Source organism: Sarcophilus harrisii, chromosome 5 (genome assembly GCF_902635505.1).
Source record: "Sarcophilus harrisii chromosome 5, mSarHar1.11, whole genome shotgun sequence".
In the NCBI taxonomy this organism is placed as follows: Eukaryota; Metazoa; Chordata; class Mammalia; order Dasyuromorphia; family Dasyuridae; genus Sarcophilus; species Sarcophilus harrisii.
The window spans coordinates 64331033-64350972 of NC_045430.1; the positions used below are offsets into that span (position 1 = coordinate 64331033).

The 19940-nt window shown below is 35.4% G+C and overlaps 1 protein-coding gene across 3 annotated transcripts in view; it reads right to left on the bottom strand.

The window, feature by feature from the left end:
• Positions 1-19940, bottom strand: part of MICAL3 (microtubule associated monooxygenase, calponin and LIM domain containing 3) — a 252128-nt gene that overhangs the window by 126429 nt on the left and 105759 nt on the right. For all 3 annotated transcript variants that reach the window (XM_031939707.1, XM_031939708.1, XM_031939709.1), the window contains exons 3-14: positions 18254-18587; positions 16384-16591; positions 13818-13934; positions 13292-13393; positions 12528-12683; positions 11382-11482; positions 8480-8737; positions 7985-8100; positions 5754-5880; positions 4863-4959; positions 2610-2757; positions 829-1025 (exon numbers count right to left, since the gene is read on the bottom strand). In XM_031939707.1, coding sequence (XP_031795567.1) covers positions 829-1025; positions 2610-2757; positions 4863-4959; positions 5754-5880; positions 7985-8100; positions 8480-8737; positions 11382-11482; positions 12528-12683; positions 13292-13393; positions 13818-13934; positions 16384-16591; positions 18254-18517 — 1891 coding nt within the window. In that variant the 5' untranslated portion in view covers positions 18518-18587. The remainder of the gene's footprint in view (positions 1-828; positions 1026-2609; positions 2758-4862; positions 4960-5753; positions 5881-7984; positions 8101-8479; positions 8738-11381; positions 11483-12527; positions 12684-13291; positions 13394-13817; positions 13935-16383; positions 16592-18253; positions 18588-19940) is intronic.

Below are 19940 nucleotides of genomic sequence, written 5' to 3' on the forward strand. Positions count from 1 at the left end.
AAACTATCTCTTACCTTTCTTTGTGCCTTTAGCACAATTCCTAGCACACAGTAGGCACTTAGCAATATTTATTGACTGACCGAATATAAAGATAAAAAAATGATCAGTCCTTCCACTCAAAGACCTGGTAAAATAGTGATCATTCCATTAAGATTTAGAATAGCCCAAGTGGAGGGGAGAGAACACATTTTTAAATGGGAGAAACAACACATCATATTTAAAGCAAAAAGTTAATTTGAGAAAGATACTAATAAATATGTGAGGGGAAGGGTAGCAAGCAGTCAAATCAGAAAAAACTCATGTAGGAGCTAAAAGGAAAACTTGGGATTCTAAGAGGTGGAGTACATTCCAGGCAGAGGGGACATTTTGTGCAAATGGGATAGAGACAATACCCTGTTTGAGGGAGCAGCATGATTTGGCTGAACCAGAGAGCATGTGAAGTAGAGTAATGTAAGAAATTACCAGCTTATTCAGATTTTCACCAAACACTGACTTTTCTACATGCCTGCCAACAGAGGAGGAGCTAATATACTTTTCATATTTAGTTTTCAGTTCAATTGCACTAAAATAAGAGCCTGTACAGGTTTTCCTCAAGTTTCCATGAAAAAAAAAATATATATATAGATATATATATATATGTTTCCATGACCACGAGGGCAAAATTCTATTTAATCACCGACTTCCCTGTTGGAATTTGCTTTTGGTGGTGCAGCTGAAGGATGTGGCCGAAAGGGTGGGGTGGGGGAGGAAGAAATTCAGACAAACAGGAAATGAAGGAATTTTATAGCATTTGCCACTTATAATAGACTTTTGTCCTAGATTCCTTACCATTGGAGGGGATGGAGTCCTTGAACATCTCATAGAACTGGGTCAGGTACATCACCATTGATAGTTTGTCTGGTTCCCCAACTGAAGCCATTTCCTTGCCTGTCATGATGGGAGAAATCCCCAATTCCTTTTCAGCAATATCAAATGCCAGTTGATTGTTCTTCTCTGTGTTATGCTCATCTAAAGAATCAAAATCTCTGGAAAGTAAAGTTAAAAAAAAAAAAAAAACAACAAAAAGATTTTCTTAAAAGAATAAACAAGGAAATGTGAATCCACTGAATCTGCAGGCAGAAACTTGCATGTTACCCGACACTATTTCTTTCTTTTATTTAAAGGATGTAAAGCATTTTCTAAGCAAATCCTTGCTCAAGGATGTATTATAGGGAGGCAGGTGAGGAAAAATTAGAACACTATTCTTAGATACCTAAATTTATTAGCTCATGGACATATATGTCCTATACCATCTTATAGGCACTCATGATATAATAAATAATAACAATCATGTGTAAACCAGATTTCTGGAATGGGACGAAAACCCACTAGGTATCTCTCATTCTCTGTAATAAGATTTTGTTTTGCTAAGTGAGCTCTGGTAATTCTTAAATCAGCATTATTCCTCCAAGGGAAATTCCACAACCTTCCTTGGAAGTTTTTTTTCCATTGCTAAATTTCCTGAGTTTTCCAAAGACGAATATTTCCCCAATGTACTCAAAGCTCCTTGTTGTTCAATCTAAGGAAAAATGGATACAGATTTTTCTTGAAGTGGTGCTCACTAAGCAATCTCTATTGATATAATAACCTCCAGACCTCAGAAGTTATTTTTTTTAATTTGATATTTTTTTATTTCTTTTGTTAACAGATTCTGTCTTTCAAAACACAGGCCCCAAACCGAGTCAAGTATGTGAATGAGGTCTAAGTAATGCCAAATGACCTCAGAGTCTTATTTTGCCACTAGAAAACAACTAACTTGGCTAGAACCTAAGGCAACATTTGACATTTTATTACAGCAAGAGCCTTCCTGGCTTTCCCCCTTCCCCCACACCTAACTTATGCTTTCATGTTGGACACAGTTTTCACACAGAATCGATTTCTAAATTCTAAATGTAACTACCTAATCTCTTTATTCAAAACCCACCTCAAAACTTCTCATCCCCTGGAAAGTTCTCCCTTAAGTCATTCTATGGTAACCACTAAGTGAGCTGAGGGATAAAACATACAAATTTATCTTTCCCAAGAAAATAGAAATCTCTATTATTGAAATACTGTGAAAATGTCTTTCTCCCTTTTGTAGTTTGTATGTATGCTTTCAAAATATCAAAGAAGAATCTGAAAATAAAATCAATGGGGATTAAAAACCCAATTGGCACAAAGATATTACATGCTGACTTTTATGTAAATAATATCTTTTATATATTTTACTCTCATGTTAATTTATTTTATGGAACTCTGTGTGAAGACTGGGGCTGGAAGAAAAGAAGGAAGTAACATCAGTTACCAGTTATCGGTATATTCTTGTTTCTTCAAGAGTAATAATAGACTTTTCTATATGTGAAGCAAGTAGACCCACATGAAGAGGTTTGGGGCTTCTTAACTGTGTGTCTAAACTAAGCTTGTATAGTGCCCTGAAGACGATAGTTAATTATAACTGGCTGCATATGAATTATTGTCATTGAGATAAACTGTTTTACCCTACACTTTACCCAATAAAAGAAACACATATAGCTAGCCATTCTGAGATTCCTGGGCAAGAAAAAATACAAATATAGGTTACCACAACTTACATGAGATCAGGGCGGTATCTGTGGATAATTGCACAAAGAGCCAGGCCACTTTTCCAGGACATGGTAAGATCTGTCACATTGACTCCAGCATAGCCATCTGTCTGCCTTTGGCACCAGCCCAGCAACTTGCTGGAACGAGCAACAGACTCTAAAAATACAGAAAAAGCATAGTGGTCACTGGTCACCTAGCAGTATGGCTAAGGAACTCCCTGAACTCATTGTACAATATACAAATGCAGTCTGTAAAGTTTGTCTGTGGAGGAAGTAATAGGTATCTGTTCTCAAAAGAAGCTGATAAGGAATAATGATTCAAATGATGATGGGAGGAATATGGGGGGTGGACCAGAAACCATCATTTTATTTGATTCTAATGTCAGAGTCAGAGGTATTTCCCCTTAAACAGTGAAAAGAAATAAGTGAACTGGTCTGTAGTGGGTTTTTTCTTTTTTGTTATTCTAAACTACACAAATATTTTTAAAATGTTCATTTCTTATATGCCAATGTAACCCCTATTTCACAAGCACTTCCTATGAAGGCTACAGAAATGGGTACTATCTCTCTAAGATTAACTAAAGAGAGTATACGTGAAATAAGTCTGACATGTGAGATAAACAACAAAGAAGATAACTGTAATATAAAAAAGTTTCTCTCCCTTTTCTCTATCTTATATGTTATTTAATAAAGAAACACTGGGAACTGATGAAATGAAGTGAAAAGAGCCAAGAATCATTTTACATAGCAATAGCTGATGAAGAACTGTGAAAGAATTAGCTATTCTCAGCAAAATAATTATCCAAGACAATTCCAAAGGATTAATGATGAAGAATATTATCCATCTTCAGAGAAAGAGCCAATATTATCTAAATACAGACTGAAGCATGCTTTTCAGTTTCTTTCATTCTTTTGCTTTTGAGTCTTTTTGTACAAAATGACTAATAAGGAAATCTTTTACATGATTATGTCTCATTGTTGATTATCTCAGGGCAAGGGGGAGGGTAGAAGGTATAGAATTTAGAACTCAAAATATTAAAAATGTTTAAAAATTGTTTGAGTGTGTAATGGGGGGATAAAAATGTATATAAATAAAAATCAAATTGCTGAAAGAAATTTAAAAATTAAAAAACATTGGACTACATGGACTAATGTTGAACTGTTTTCATGTATGAAGTAGTCATCTGTAGCCACTATGAACGCTGGAGTAACGTTACTCTGGCTGTACTCATTTTCACTGCTAAACTATTATAAATAATTATATTTTTGTTTTATTAGTGAATTTACAGTGTAAGCATCTCATGTCAAGAAACTTTAATATTAACTTAATCCTAGGATATTGTGAGATTTCATATCTGAAAAGACAGGAAGACTAGAAGAAGAAGTTCCTTCAGTTTATTAAATAATATGTGATTAGCTGAAGGCAAAGGTACTAAGCTGAAATATTTAAGGTGTATACTGAAATTTTATTAATTAATGAAGAAATAAACAGATTACATCTGAGTTATTTATGTAGGAATCTTATCTCACAGTGAAGTTACAATGAAAATTCTAAAAAATATACAGAAAAGGTTTCAAAGTTTAATATATACTTAAAATAAGCTGTATGTAATATATGATCCTCTTTTTCTATTCTCCCTTGATATGGAAATATATTTATCAAATACATAATAATAAAAAAAAAATTTAAAGGAAAAATAAATTTCATTTTATCATAGTTCCAACTTTGAATGCCTTGTAGAAAGTCTGTTAATACTACAGATTCACAATCAAATCTGTTTAATAATCTATGGGAAGTCACAAATATTTTAGCTCCATTCCAATAATATTAATTATAAGAAAATTTGCTTTTATTTCGTTCTTTGCAAAGTGGAAAATTTTAGACAAAAAAATTAGAGCCACTTTTCCTTACTAACCTCTTATCAATAAAGGGCATATCATATGATCTTTTAAGGGTATCCTTCTTTCTACCTCCCAATTTGTGGTTTTATTAGGTTAAAGGAGAGTCTAATGAAGAAGCATCTTTTACAAATGCAGATCTACAACTGCAATTTGTAATAAAAAAACTGGCTGAAACATACAGATTCAATGACTTTGTTCAATGTCATCTGGCTAATCCAAGTCAGAGGGGAAACTGAACTAAGGTTTCCCTGACTCCAGAATCAGCTTTGTATTCAACAGGCCATGCTGTCTCAGTGTACTTAATTGAATTAACTTAACCCTGAATAAATACCACTTGGGGAAGCCATTGCTTGAACTTACCATTTCGGGTAAGCTTTGGTGTGACTTGGGAATTCACCAGATTCTCCATTTCCAAGTGAACATCTTTCAGTTCTCCTGTGTCATATAAATGAAGCACCTGAAAGAGAATAATCTCTAGTTATTAGCACAATAGATTGCTTAGAAAGAAACTAAGATGCTAAAATCCCACCTCCTACTATTCATATTCTACTTTTTTCAATAACTTTTATTAAAAATCAAAATACAAAAAAAACCCAAAACACTAATTTTTGAGAAGAACAGAAAAGATTCCGTAAGTTTTGGTGCACTGTGCTGCATTTAACTCTACTACCAAGCATTTAAAATTCACACATCCTTAGTCATGATACAGAAAAACCACAGTGCAATTGGGATATATCATAAAACAACTTCCTATAAGGGAATTCCTTGCCTTCTATAGAAAGAGGAGACTGAATTCCCTAAACAAAAAGGCAGAAGGTAAAGAGACAGATCCCAAAATTTAAACTTTGGGTAAGAGGTATTTCTACTTTTGGAAAAAAAAGCCAGATTCATGACTCAAGAATTAATGCTACTATATAATAAGGAGAAACAACAAGGCAGGGGACTGAGTCAGAGAACTGGATTGTAGTTTTGATACTGCCATCAGCAATGGCAATTAATCCATATGCTAAATGAAATGTCATGGAAGAATATCATAAGGCAGTAGGAGATAATATAACAAAGCTTTTAGACTCCTAAAAATATTTTTACAAATGGAGAGTGTTTTCATATCATCAGGTCCCCTTATGGTGAAATCAGAGATTTGTACCAAAAAAAAAATCATATTATATTTTATTGAGACAGATGTCAACAGATCAGCTCAGAACTATCATAAAACCGAGATCAGAGGAAGGCTGACTAAATGGACCTTACCTGGTTTGGCCGCAGGAAGTTGACATTGATATTGGGATACCTGGTGACAGGATCGATGCTGTAACGGCTAAAGTTTTTACTCACATTCTCAGGAGTGGTCTGAGGCAGCAACCTATAAATGCTTTCCCTGCAATATCACATATGAATATTATTCAAAAGAGCTGACATAATATCAGCAATACACATTTACTTTTCTACCTTAAGTACTAAAGGTTACATCTGAAAGACACAGCAAAAAATTTTATTGTCAAATTTCTCCAAATCATGTAACATTTCTTGCTTTCCTGATTCACTTTAATGACATGTGGAATTGGTTAGCTATTGGCCAGTGAGAACAAGCATAGATTCCACTGCTTAGGGCAAGAATGAGATCTTGATTCTAATGATAAAGTCAATTAATTAAGTATTTAGTCTCTTAATGTTATCACAAAAGACCCAAGTACCATCTGTCAATTATACAGTAGAATTATCCTCCCTTAATGCTGATCTACAGGCAAAAATGGTGGTTTGAACTAGACTTATCAGGTTCCTTCTGATTCTAACAGGTCACAAAATAACCTTTCCTTTCCTTTGTGTTACAGGAGAAAAATTCAGAAAAAAAAAAAAAAAAGGTGTTTTTAAGTGATAATAGATAATTAAATGTCAGAATCCAAGCTGAATTAATTAATATTTATTAGATGCCTACTATATACCAAACAGTGTGCTTGGTGCCGAGTATACAAGTACAAAAAATGAACTTCTAATGAGCTTACATTCTAATGGGGGAGAAAAGCACATATAAAAATATATACAGTAAAAATAAAAGGCTAATCCATATATGTATGTATATTTACTCAGTATAAAGTGAATGTGTAAGCAAAATAGCTAAAATCAAGATGGTCTGGGAGGGAAGCCACTAACAGATGGATCAGAAGTTTTCTGCAGATGATAGTGTATGGATTACATCTCCCAGGAATAAAGGAACCCAAAGGCGAGCATCCGGGCATATGAGATAGGTAGTGCAAAGCAAGATGAAGTCTAAGTGAGTAACACAGGATGGCCAATCTGAGGGAGTTGGAGAGTATATGTGGAGGTGATGGGTGGTGGGTGAATGGTACAGTGAGTGACTCTGTGTGTGTGTGTGTGTGTGTGTGTGTGTGTGTGTGTATGTGGTGGTAATGATATTTAATAAAGTTGGAAAGGTAGCTTGGGTCTAGGCCAGGGGTCCTCAAACTTTTTAAATAGGGGGCCAATTCACTGTCCCTCAAACTGTCGGAGGGCCGGACTATAGTAAACACAAAAACTTTGTTTTGTGGGCCTTTAAATAAAGAAACTTCATAGCCCTGGGTGAGGGGGATAATCATCCTCAGCTTCCGCATCTGGCCCGTGGCCGTAGTTTGAGGACCCCTGGTCTAGACTATGTAGGGCTTTAAAAACTAAATAGAAGTTTCTTCACAAGGGGAGAGGAAGACAGTGGAATTGGCTGAATAGGGCAAGGCTTCTTAAACTTTTTCCACTTGCAACCTCTTTTCACCTAAGAAATTTTTACATGACTCTGAGTATATAGATATACAAAATAGGTGTATATAAGTCAAACATTTGTTGATAATAAATCATAATTTCCAAACCTCCCATATTCAGTTATGAAACCTCATGAAGTCATGAATCACAGTTTAAGAAGCTGGGGAGCAGAGTATTGACATGGTCAGATCTGTATGAAGAAAATTAGTTTGGCAGCCTTGTGAGAAGTGAAGAGAGGTTATGAAAGACTTCATTCTGGGAGATCAATTAGGGAAGTGTTACAATAATCTAGGCAAGAGATGATGAGCAGCTGAACTAAGCTAGTTAGGTGTGCAAGTAGAGAAAGAAGTTCTGTTGTGAGAGATGCTGCAAAGAAAGAAATGGCAAATGAGCACATATGTGGGGTAAGAGAAAACAAACAGTCAATAATAATTTCTACAAGCTTGAGATGCTGAAAGAATGTGGCCCTTGAAAGTTTGAAAGAAGATGGGAAAAGTTTTAGATATGTTGACTATAAGATGGTCTTGGGAACATCCAGTGTGAAATAATTATCCAAGAAGTAATTGATGTAGGACTGATGTTTGGGAGAGAGACTAGAACTGGACATGAATCTGGGAGTCCTCTGGGTAAAAGTGACAATTAAATTCATAGAAACTTATGTGGTTGCCAAGAAAAAAGTTAACACACTTGCATTCTCAGTATTCAAACAGGAGTATACCCATTTCTATTACCTTTCTGCTAGAACCTCCAGAGGACTAATTCCTAGAGACCAGCTTCGGACCATCCAGGCTGAGTCCATAGCAGCTAGAAAGCCTCGGGCTATTCCAGTTCCCATTGGCCAAAAAGGCTGTATAAAAGGTTTTTTGGGCGAGTAGGGGGTGAGCAAAGTATAGAAAAAGAGAGAAAGGAAAATAAGTTAAAAAGGGAAAATGGACAACAAATTTAGCTATTATGATAAATAAAAACTTCTTATCTCTAACTATGGATCTAACTATATAGCTACACATATCTATGAATAACTATGGCTCATTCTATAGTATACCCTATAAAATGAAAAAGATTCATCTTCAAGTAAAATCCAGCCTCACACACTTAATAGCTATTTGACTCTGAGCAATTCACTTAAGTGTATTTGCCTCAGTTTCTCATAGCCGAAAAAAAAAAAAAAAAAAAGATCACAGATGAGGTCATTAGACATGATAAACATCAATTTCCTTCAGGCTTACCTCAAGTAGACTATCCCCAACCAGGGCCACCAATAACTGATGGCCGTTCTGTTCCCGAACCAGGGCTGCATTCTCTGATGCATACATGCAGGTAAAGTCAAACATGGCCACATCTGGTTGCCCATAGTGATTGATGGCAAAGTCCAATGATGGCAGTTGCTGATTGGTAGAGAAGTCAGCAGCTTCCCTGGCGTAGCTCAGCAGAGCCTCCTGGTCTACATTCTCCCGAGATAACAAGAGTTCTGTGTCAGCATAGTCCTGTCTCCCAATAGAGAAGAGGTTCATGATGAGAACTCAAGTAGAGAATTAAATTTTTTTAAATTGTGATGCATGAAAATAACTGAAGGGGCAAATATGGATAATTCAGAGAAGAATGGAAAGGCATGAACAAGATGCAAACTATTTAAGAACCAAGAACATACATGATGACTATAACAAAACTCCAAAACTGAATGGTGTGTAACCATAACCAAGCTTAATGTCTAAGATGAGGAAATACACCTGTCTCCTTTTTCCCCCGCTCTCTTACTTTTTTTTTTTTTTTTTTGGGGGGGGGGGGAAGAATGGGAGTGGAAGAGTGATGAGAATGATGAAGAAAGCAGAACATACATTGCATATTCTACCAAATTCAGCTGATGGCATTGAGATGATTGAAGCCAGTTCCAATGTCCTTGTGATGAAAAGAGACATCTACACCCAGGACTGAGGGAAATGAGTGTGGGTCACAACATAGAATTTCCACCCTTTTTTGTTGTTGTTTGCTTGTATTTTTTGTTTTCTTTCTCATTGTTTTTTTTCCTTTTTGATCTAATTTTTCTTGTGCAGCAAGATAAATTGTATGAATATGTATAGATATATTGGATTTAACATATATTTTAATATGTTTAACATATATTGGATTACTTGCCATCAAGGCGAGGGGAGAGGAAGAAGGGAGAGAAAATTTGAAACAAGATTTTTCAAGAGTCAATGCTGATATCCATGCATGTGTTTTGAAAATAAAAAGCTTTAAAAAAAAAAAAAAAAAAAAAGGAAATAAAATAATTTCAAAATTAAAAAAAAAATTATGATGATTTCAGAAAAGCCTGGAAAGCTTTAATTAAAACAAGATTCAGTTGATGTTTTATTTAGAACAGGTTTTTTCCTTTGAGATTCTTTGTTATATGGGATGACATTCTGGGTAAGAAGGGGGAAATATATAAAACAGAAAAGTAATGTAAAAATATAACTATCAAGAAAAAAATTTAAATGGATGTTTCTAATCCTTTGAGCTTACAAAAGCTCTACAATGGGGCATCACTTTGCAATCAAAACCACCTAAATTATCACAACCTAGTGACCTATCTATCTCAAATATAGCCTAAAATTTTAGAAAGATTTTAGTCTTTAAGATGGGCAGCAACAGTAGTTTAGATTAACGAGAAGTGACACATTGCAAATAGAAAAAAATGTATTCAACACAATTAATGAAACTTAAATTGTGATAGAGCCCAGAGAAATCCATCTTCAAGGAAAAAACAATGAAAGAACTAAGTTTCTATAAAACAGCATTAGACATTCTTTCCCTTATGATGAAATTATAGGATTTGAATAGTAGCACTGATATTTCCTATTTTATTGAAGTAGGCCCTAAAGGTCCAAAGTACCAGTAATAACATTTATTTATAAAACATTAAAAGCCAAAAGAGAAACATTCAAGTTTGTCTTGGAAACTATTTGATCACTAATGAATGCGATCCTGCAGGAGGCTTGTCAGAATATACATATGGCATAATCCCTGCTTGCCTTCTAGGAAAAGTAAATCGGGTCTTAAAATACTAAAATTGTTCCTATGTATTTCCTTTAACTAAATACAGTCTGTCTAAGATAGGAGGTCTAAAATGAGTCCCGATTTCTTGGTATACCAATTTGACAGATACAGACGACAAACAGCAGCCCAGGCATTAAGAAACAAATAAGGAATACACTGCTTATGTCTAAGTGTATTGTTTTTCTTCATATCCATTAGGATGAAGGAAAGGTAAACTAACCAAGGGCCAGATTTGGGAGCAAAAAGGAACAATTATGCTATGTGTTTATGTCTATCATTTTCCAACTTACTCTTTCCTCAGAAAAGGGAACAGGAGTGTCCCTTAAACTAAACTGAAATTCATCATGTACTTTTACCCCACAAACACAAAGAACTACTTAAAATACATCTGCCAGTTTCTAGTGAGAACAGAAGAGTGAGAATAAACCTGGATCAATACTAAGTGTCTCTTAACTTCTCTTTCTCTTCATGCAGCAATAGTGGGTCCCCAAGATTCTGACACACTGAGGAAAGATTTCCTTTTGTAGGATTTGCCCCAGTTCTAAGGTTATTAATAAGAGGACATCAACTATTCAAGCCAAATGGGATCTGGCATTTCAGAGATCATCTGAAGGCAAGGCTCATATACTTAATCATCTGGAAGACTTTAGATTAAACATAGGAAGATATATTCTGGGTAGTTGTTCTTGAGTAAGAATGACCAAATTTTTCTCGAGATGAATTTATCACTATCTGGCCTATGCTCTAGGGTAATCTGGATAAAAACATATATAATAAGTACAGAACAACACCCATACTTTTAATGAGCCAGTTATAGTGCTAACATCTCTTTTATGTCAAATCTGCTGTGCCCCATAAAACAGAATTCTCTGCAACGTCAAATTAAGTCATCATCCAATGGCTTAACATTGTTATTAACACAGCACTAAAAGAAAAGCTCATTATTCCAGGTGATAGGGTTGGATGACTTAATTTTTCTTGGAAGGTAGTGGAGTTAGGAACTAAAACAATCATATAATTCAGTCCCCTGGTAAATATTTCCAGAAAGTACTCAGTGTAAAAGGAAAGTATTTTAAAAGAAACTTAACTCACGTGTAATATCACTCCTTTATCTAATAAACTCTGCTTTTTGGCTGTCATAACAAAGTAGTGTGTGTCATCTTTGTAGTAGACAATGTTCTCCAAATCAATACCTGTATTGAGACAAATGTATACATTTAGCTGTTTTCCCAAACATCATTAAACATGACTGTATATGGACCCTCAGAGAACTGAGGAGAAATGAATGTAAAAAGAAGAAATTTAACTTAAGGAAAGAGAAAAAATAAAAAAAGGAATGGCTTTAAACTGTATGAAGACTTTAGAAGAAACAAAGATTTCAGTCTCAATGGGAAGTACAGAGAATCATCCAATTAGGAAAACTAAAGATTTATGTGCTAGCTAGATGGCAGAGAGTAGATTAAATCACCTTTTAGTCCAGTGATTTTTAAGGTGCTATATATAGGTGCTAGAGAGAAACCAAGTTCACCATAGTGAAAAAAGAAGAAACACTATAACAAAAAAAACTGTAGTTTATATAAAATCAATTTAATCCAACAAATCTCTATTAATTGTCTATTCTGGCCAAAGTACTGTGCCAAATGCTGAAAGAGAATAAAATCCCTACAATCATGGATATGGTGTGTAGCACACTTTAGTGTGGGTATAAAACCACATTAAAATGTAATTGGGAAATATTCAGAAAAAAAAAAACAAAAACAGATAATATTAGTGATAGCCCACAGAGATCACTGTAATGTATGTATGTGTGTGTGTGTGTGTGTGTGTGTGTGTGTGTTTGTGTATTTCCAAATACTTTACATAAATTGTTTCATTTGATCCTCATAACAGCCCTAAAAATAGTCTCTGCTCTTAAATAACCCCGGAACAGTCCTTTGGTTGGGGAGGCGTATTAGACAGTATCTATATAATTAAAGTATGTACATAAAATAAATACAAGGCAGTTTGAATGCAGGCAGCATACTGGAAAGGTAGGTAGGACTTAAAAGTCAAACAAAAGTTTATACTTTAGCCTAGAGGCAAACAAGGAATGATGAGATGTGCTCCAGAAAAATCACAAGTCATATTTAGAATTTTATTGTTTTACTCAACTACCTCCCATTTCCTTGCTTATCTCTACACCTAAAATGGGTGTTTGTATTTATAACTTTGTCCAGGATTACAACATCTATCACCAACCTGTAGCTTCACGAAGTTCCTGAAAGAACTTCTGATTGAATATGAAAGCCACACCACTGATTTCTTCTACTTTGGCTTCTGCTGTGGTATGGCGGTTAATGAAATTTGCTGTGATGGCAATGGCCAACTTGCCTCGAAATTCTTTCCGACGAAACCCTAGAGAAAAATAAAGTTTCCCAGAGAAGTGTTGTTAAAATGATCAATTCAAATGAGAAAGGTAAGACATAACAGGATGAAGGTCAGGTGGATGAGAAGGAAGAAAAACTTGTCAAACTCTCCTTCCAACTGCAAAAGAAAACCAATATTCAGGAAAGCATCCATCACTCAGGACAAGAGCATCAGGTGAGATGTAGTTACTTAATTTATCGTTTGATTTTAATAACAATACTGTGAACTATGACTTGATAGTGTTGCTACTGCTAAGGTGATGAACAACATAAGTAGCCTGCCCTCTTCCACTTGGACCTTAAATGAGATTTCTAAATACCCCAAAAATGAATTCCTTGGGTGGTGGGGAGGGGATGAGGTCGTGGAGAGAGAGGGAAGGAAAAGAAAACAATTGTCATGGAATGTAATTTATTAAGTTTTAAAGCAGCTGCTACACATACATACATATACACACACACACACGCAATCAGAAAATAAATGGATGAAGTATATCAGACAAGAAACTTTCATAACACTTAGGCATTTAAAACATTTATGTCCATGAAAAGCACATGGGGGGGGGGGGGGGAATATGTCAATATATGTATATTTAGTACCTTCTAAGGTGTTTCTCCTGCCATCCCCTCCAATGATCACTTCAAATTCATACTCTGATACAGGATGTGTTTTGGGGTGTACCTGTGCCCGCCAACCTATTCCTGTGGAGCAAATTCAAATGAACATTGCCTCAGCTCTGTATCATACAAATGAGGCTACAAAATTACTATATAGAATTATCTTCTAATTTCTGAGTATGCTAGACACAAAGAATATCAAAACAAATATACAGTATTTGAATCAACTTGGAAGAATCATGTGTGACAAATTCTAGAAGAGAAATCCTTAAGAAAACTCATAAAGGAGGAACTACAACACTTACTATTTAGTAAGCTTTTAAGTAACTCCCAGTGCCTTCTTTTCAAATCCAAAAATCCCCAGGTAATACAAAAATCAATACACATGAGAAATCTAAATGTTCTTATTCTGAAACCTGTAATCTTCTAAGCTTTTCCCTTTGACTCCATCTCCTCTCATCCATTTTTCTACTCTCTACGAGCCCCCAATAGATTTGCTCCAACTTACGTTCATTTTCTTGGTCCTCAGGGGGATATACAAGCCCCTGGAATTCCACATTGACATGGATTTCAATGCCAAGAATCAAGGCAACCTTCAAAAGGATTAGCTGGAGCTGTCGGATGCCTATAGGATAAAGACAGGGATACATTCAAAAACATCTTTAAGCAAAGCTAAAAAGAAAAGAGGGTTCCACTCAAAAACATCTCTTCAAGTCCCTCACCCACTTTTGACTTTATATTCTCAAGGCCTGCACTGGAGGAAAACATTTTCTAAGTCATATCCTGTAGCAGTCAAGGGCAAATAACAAACTACAGGGAAATACGTTCCTGTATCAGCCCTCCAGACAGATCCAAACTCTCTTTGATGCAATGGTTATAGATCTGGCCAATCAACAGCTTTCCTATCTCCCTCTCCTTCCATAAGGAAGATAGAGAAAAAAAGTGGAGAGACTTAGTTCCTTACTCTGGGTACCATCTTGGCAAAAGAGGAAGAATGCCACATCTGAATAAGGTAAGATAGATAATATATATATATATGTTGACAGTCTCACATAATAAGCATTAATTATTATACTCCTATAGAATTACAAAGTACTTTTTTTCTACAAAAGGTTTATCTAAACAATTATTTCATTTATCTTTACAACATTTCTATAAAATAAGGAGGAGCATAATTCAATTCCAAATTTTGCCCAGAGGAACGTATACCCCATACTTATGGACTATTAATTAAATCATTTCCTCAAGGTTATATAGCAAGGTCTTCCCCAACAGTCTGTGAGGGAAAACTTTAAATAGATGACCAAGATAAATAATTTATGAATTTCTTAGAAGATTAGAACTATGTCTTATAATTTTTCCTGTTGCCAATAGTGCCTAGTAAAGTTCCTTGCAAAGAGAGGCAACACAGTGAAAGATAAAAAGCATTATACAAGGAGCCGGAAGAAGTGGGTGTTTACTGGTAGCTCTGCCATTATTTTCCATAAGACTCTGAGCAAATCACTTAATCTGTCTTAGCTTCAGTTTTTGAACTATAACATGGGATTACATTCTTTAGCTTCACCTCATGGGATTTTTGTGACTGCTGAATTGAAAAAATGTGTCTGGTTAGTCCATGATGCATTAACAAATATAAATTATCAGTAGTAAGAGTAATTTTGAATTTGATCCTAAATGCTGGGCTATCAGGCTGGAAATAATCTCTTTAATAAATTTCTCTAAAATAATACCACCATGCAATTATTTTTACAAAGTGCCCACCTTTTAAGTTTGTTTTCTTATTTTTCTCAACATTTGTCCTACTTACTTTTCAGGTACATCACCTCTATTTTACTGATGAAAATGTTATAGTACCAAAGATCATACAGACAGTTAATAGCAAAGCTGGGAGGATCATCTTGTAAATTCTCAATTCTAAGCTTTTTCCATTCCATTGCTTACCACACTATCTTTTTGAAATCACTATCAAGTGCTGCTCAATATTGACGTCCCCTGGACTGATTAAGTGACAAAAAAGATGGATTACTTGAAAGACTTGGGAGAAGAAAATTTTAAAGAAAGTTGAAAAACTATCTGGAAAAGTTAGTAATGTTTAGATTGAAATGAACCTCCTAAAGTCATTTACGTTATCTAACTCGCTTTTTAGCCATTGTTTACTGGCAGGAAAAGTGATGGTAGTCCACTTTTATATAGCACTTGAAGGTCTAATAAGCACTTTTTGAAAATAATTTTGTGATAAAGGTAGAGAAATTATTTCCATTTTACAAATGAGAGAAATGATATAAAGAGCACAGGACTTGCCATTGCTATCAAATATTTGAGCCAGAATTTGAATCTAGGTCTTCCTCTTTTGCACTATTATAATATTGCCAATCAAATAAAATATGACAGAAAACAGGCAGACAGATTTGTTCAATTAATTCACCTAAGTTCCTTTTCTAAAACCAATATAGCCTATAGCATATATAATTTTTTAGAAGCTCAGATATATCTTACTACAAAATAGCTTTTCTTTTTCAACTGCCTAGAGCTGCCACCCTCTTGAATAAGTATTCTCAAAATGGCAATTTCATCCCCTGTTATTATATATTTTATTTGTAGACTGCTATATATATCCAAGACACTACAGATTCTAGTCTAGCAGAGAAATAATTTCTCTAGCCAGTGGAAAATTGTAGGTACTGGACAACGTTGTACAAAATTGTACATGTGTTTAAAGCCATCGCCTGCCCTTGTACAGAGGTTATGGAGTTTCCATACAAAAGAACATTTGGGTGCATTCAAGGACTCCTTAAATAAAACTGCCTTGGAATCAAGAGCATAATCCAGATAGCCTCTGGTTCCAAATCATTCCAGATGGGCTACTTTTACTTCTACTTTTGCATTGTTGCAACTACCTTAGAAACTCAAGGACAAATTGATTTAGAATTAATTGGGATGCATGCAATGTCACCACCACCACCGGATAAATTGAGTTACAGGGTAGAACTCTTCCAAGGCGCCCACTGTTCCTTGCTACCAAAACAAGATGAAAAGCTCTGGAAGACACGTTCTGGAGACTCCATGTCACTTACTGATGTGGTCAATGGCCCCAGCGCAGAACTTGCCATAGAACTTCTTGGCACCCAGACCCCTCAGGTCATGTATGGTAAATGGCCAGAGATGCAGGACGTTGTTGCGGGAGAAGGCATCCCGCTTCTCAATGACCACCACCTTGGCTCCCAGGAAGGACAAGTCAATGGCTGTGCGAAGGCCACAAGGCCCAGCTCCAATGATGAGACACTGAAACACACAGCTACTGTTAGGGCAAGAGAAGCACCTCTGGAGATAATGCACCTTTATATAACAGATTCACAATTTCACAACTCCCACCCAAAGAACACTGCCCATTTACTTTTTCTTCCACTTCTTTTTTCATTTTGAACATAAACACCAAATAAAATGAGCATTTCCATAAAGGAGAACAGAAAAACAAGACTACTTGTATAACTGAATTTTTCTTAAATGCGGGGAGCTTTTTCTGTAAGTATATTGTAACAATAAAAATGCAAAAAAATTAACATTCCGAAGCTGTCCCATTTGTCATTCCTTCTGTTTATTTTTATGCATTTTAAAAAAATGTTTCAGTGGCCATCTTTTTTCTTTGTCTTTTCTTAGGCAACCTGCTGCTAGCTCTTCTTCCTACCACTCCCACCGCCAATTTGGGGGGTGAACGGGAGAGGAAAGACAGACAAGCCTTCCAAAGTTTTCTGAAATAATTCCTTTCAACATTCCCCTCTGGAACAAGATTTCCACAGAATATAACCTAGATCATAAGAGATGGATGCAATTCTAAGTACTGTGTATCAACAAAAGGGTCAACAGCCTACTTGCTTAATAGTTCTATGTATAAACCTCAAATAAATGCAAGACAATATTCCACTGACCAATACATAATGGTCCAGTATAAGCAGTGAATGTATAAGCAGGAATGCAAATTAAAAAAAAAAATTTCCAGGTCTTGAAATACTGAGCCTTGGAGATCCTAGTAATGGAGAGGCTCAAAACATAAGATTTTCTACTACATAGCTCTGAAGTATCCTCAGGAGGATAATTTCAAGATCCAAACAGAGGTTATTAGGGCTTTTTTCCTTCTGAACAGAATTCTAAACTCAAATTTGAAAGAAACCTTACTTTTCTAAGTTCTCATTTTAAAAGCTCGGCCAAGATTCTATAGCTCTTTCAGATGCGCATCCTGGAAGAGACCCAGCTGTTTGACTTAGCAGGTATACAAAGGCTGAACAATAATGAGAGACATGACAAATATAATGCGTTTTGGCAGAATCTTTTTTAGGAATATGTTCACGGACACCCAATGCACTGAAATTTTACCTACTACCACAAAAAAAAAAAGAATTGTCTGTTGGACTTCCATGGTATATTGTCCACATGTAATTTCACATACCTACCAGCTTTTTCAAAATGTAACAAAAGCAGCTATGGACTGCCTTAAAAATAAATATTTACAATATATGTCCACATAATATGACTAAGAGGAAAATAAAAATATTTATGAAATATGGGAGGGGAAAACAGGAAATACACTTTTCATATTATACTTGTTTACTTCTGGCTCAGGATGACAGATTTTTTTTTTTCCACCTAGTTGAAGGAAATGCTCTTTCCAAGAGAAAATTACACATTAAGATCTTAATCTATACATAGGTCACATCATTATGAGTTGTTGGCTTGGATAACTGAGCTCCAGGAAACTATTAACATAAAGGAATGGTCCCCAATAGACACCTGATTTTTGAACAAAGAAATAAGTCTTTTTTCACATTAGGTTGTTGACGAAATCTATGTAAACCTCATTCAGCTTTCAAAACCAATTCTTCTCTGTGAAATCCATTCTAAACCCTTAAGCCTGTGACCATGTATGCTGGTATAGAAAACAACTATTACCTTGGTGTTAGTGCACACTTTTCCCTTTCTGTAGTCTTTGTGGCTACCCCGTTTATCCAGTTTTGCCCAGAGGGCTTTGGCTTTCCAGTAGTTAAGCTTGGACTTGAGCTTGTGGTAGAAGGAACGATAGTCCTTGGGCTTCAGCTCCAAATAGTCACAAAGCTCTTGGAAAGCTTTTAGTGTTCCTTTACAGGTGCTGGCCTGGACAAATCGGTCAAAGAGAATATGAGCTTCATTTGTCTTCTCATTCCGACTTTCCTCCATGCTTCCACACTCTTGGTAACCCCTGCATAAGGGGAGGAGGCAGTTGTGTTGTCCTGATACCTACATTAATCTATCAAAAGCAAAAGAAAAGAAAAAGAAAGTCAATAGATTTGAGTTTTATAATGTCTTCTAGGAGGCGATTCTAGATTTTAAACAATTGCCTTCTTAAAAGTACTTTTTATTTACTTTTGCCTTGTTCTATATTAGTCATTTCTGTATATAATTCCAATTCCTAGGTTGACCTTTTCCTTGTAATAAAAAATAAACACATACAATCAAAACAGTAAGCTAAAATTAGTTACTGCAAAAAAGGAGAAAGTTATGTTTCATTTTTTTCTATTCTTTGTGTCCAAGATTGGTCATTACTAGTTGTTCAAAATGCCACTTAATTTCATAATTTTCTCTTTATTTAGCAGTCATTTTATATATGCTTTTACACATATATATTTTATGTGTTGCCACTACATTCATGCACCACAATCTATTCAGCCATTTTACAATCAATGGAAATAGCCACTTTATTTACAATTGTTTTTTGCTAACATGAAAAGTACTGGCATTTTGATATACATGGAACCAATTCTAATTTTTTGAAAGTGTTATTCTCAAGTCTGTAGAGACCAAAGATTTCATAACACTACTCCATTTTGTCCACTAGAAGAATTGATAGTGATGGTGGTCTCTACAATTCTCTTGTGCACCTCTACAGCTTTAAATGTTTCTTACTCTTTTTATCTTTCACTCCTAAAAAAGCATCCCCTTTCCCCCAATGCAGTTTTATACAAGTAGTGTGTATCATCCACCTGAAACATCCCTGCCTCTATAATATCCTATAATCACCTTCTGAAGAATATTAGGAGAGTACTTCTAATAGCACCTGGCTAGTACTGTTATATAAACATGACATATACCATCATTAGTGAGAGCTAGTGATAAGAAATAGACCAGGTGTTAACCAAATAAGTTCACCTGTTACCTGAAAATGTTCTTAATACTGGAACTAAAAAGTGCTGACAGCATTACAGTGACCACAAGGCTTCCTGATTCCCCTGTCAGAACAATTGGCTACAGATGGTTCACCAATTAGCCATCAGTAAAAGTTGTGCCCAGGAAGAGTCTTGGCATGGTCTTCCTGAATCTTTAACCAGTCTTTAAAGCCCTTTGGTTTAGTGTGAATAACATTCATATCCAGGTCATGTGAATAGACTATTCCCTTGAACTTTTCTTAAGGAAAAAAACAGAACCACAATAGAACAAGAACTAGAGATGGAAAAGTGCATTGAGGATAGATGCTACCTGGAGGGGTAGCACATTCAGAGGACTGCAGGGAACCATCTGGTCCAGGAACTTTCCCATTTTGTTGCTTCCCTGAAGCCAAGTCAAGAGCTGCTAAGAAAGATAATGGATTGACAAACTCAAACAA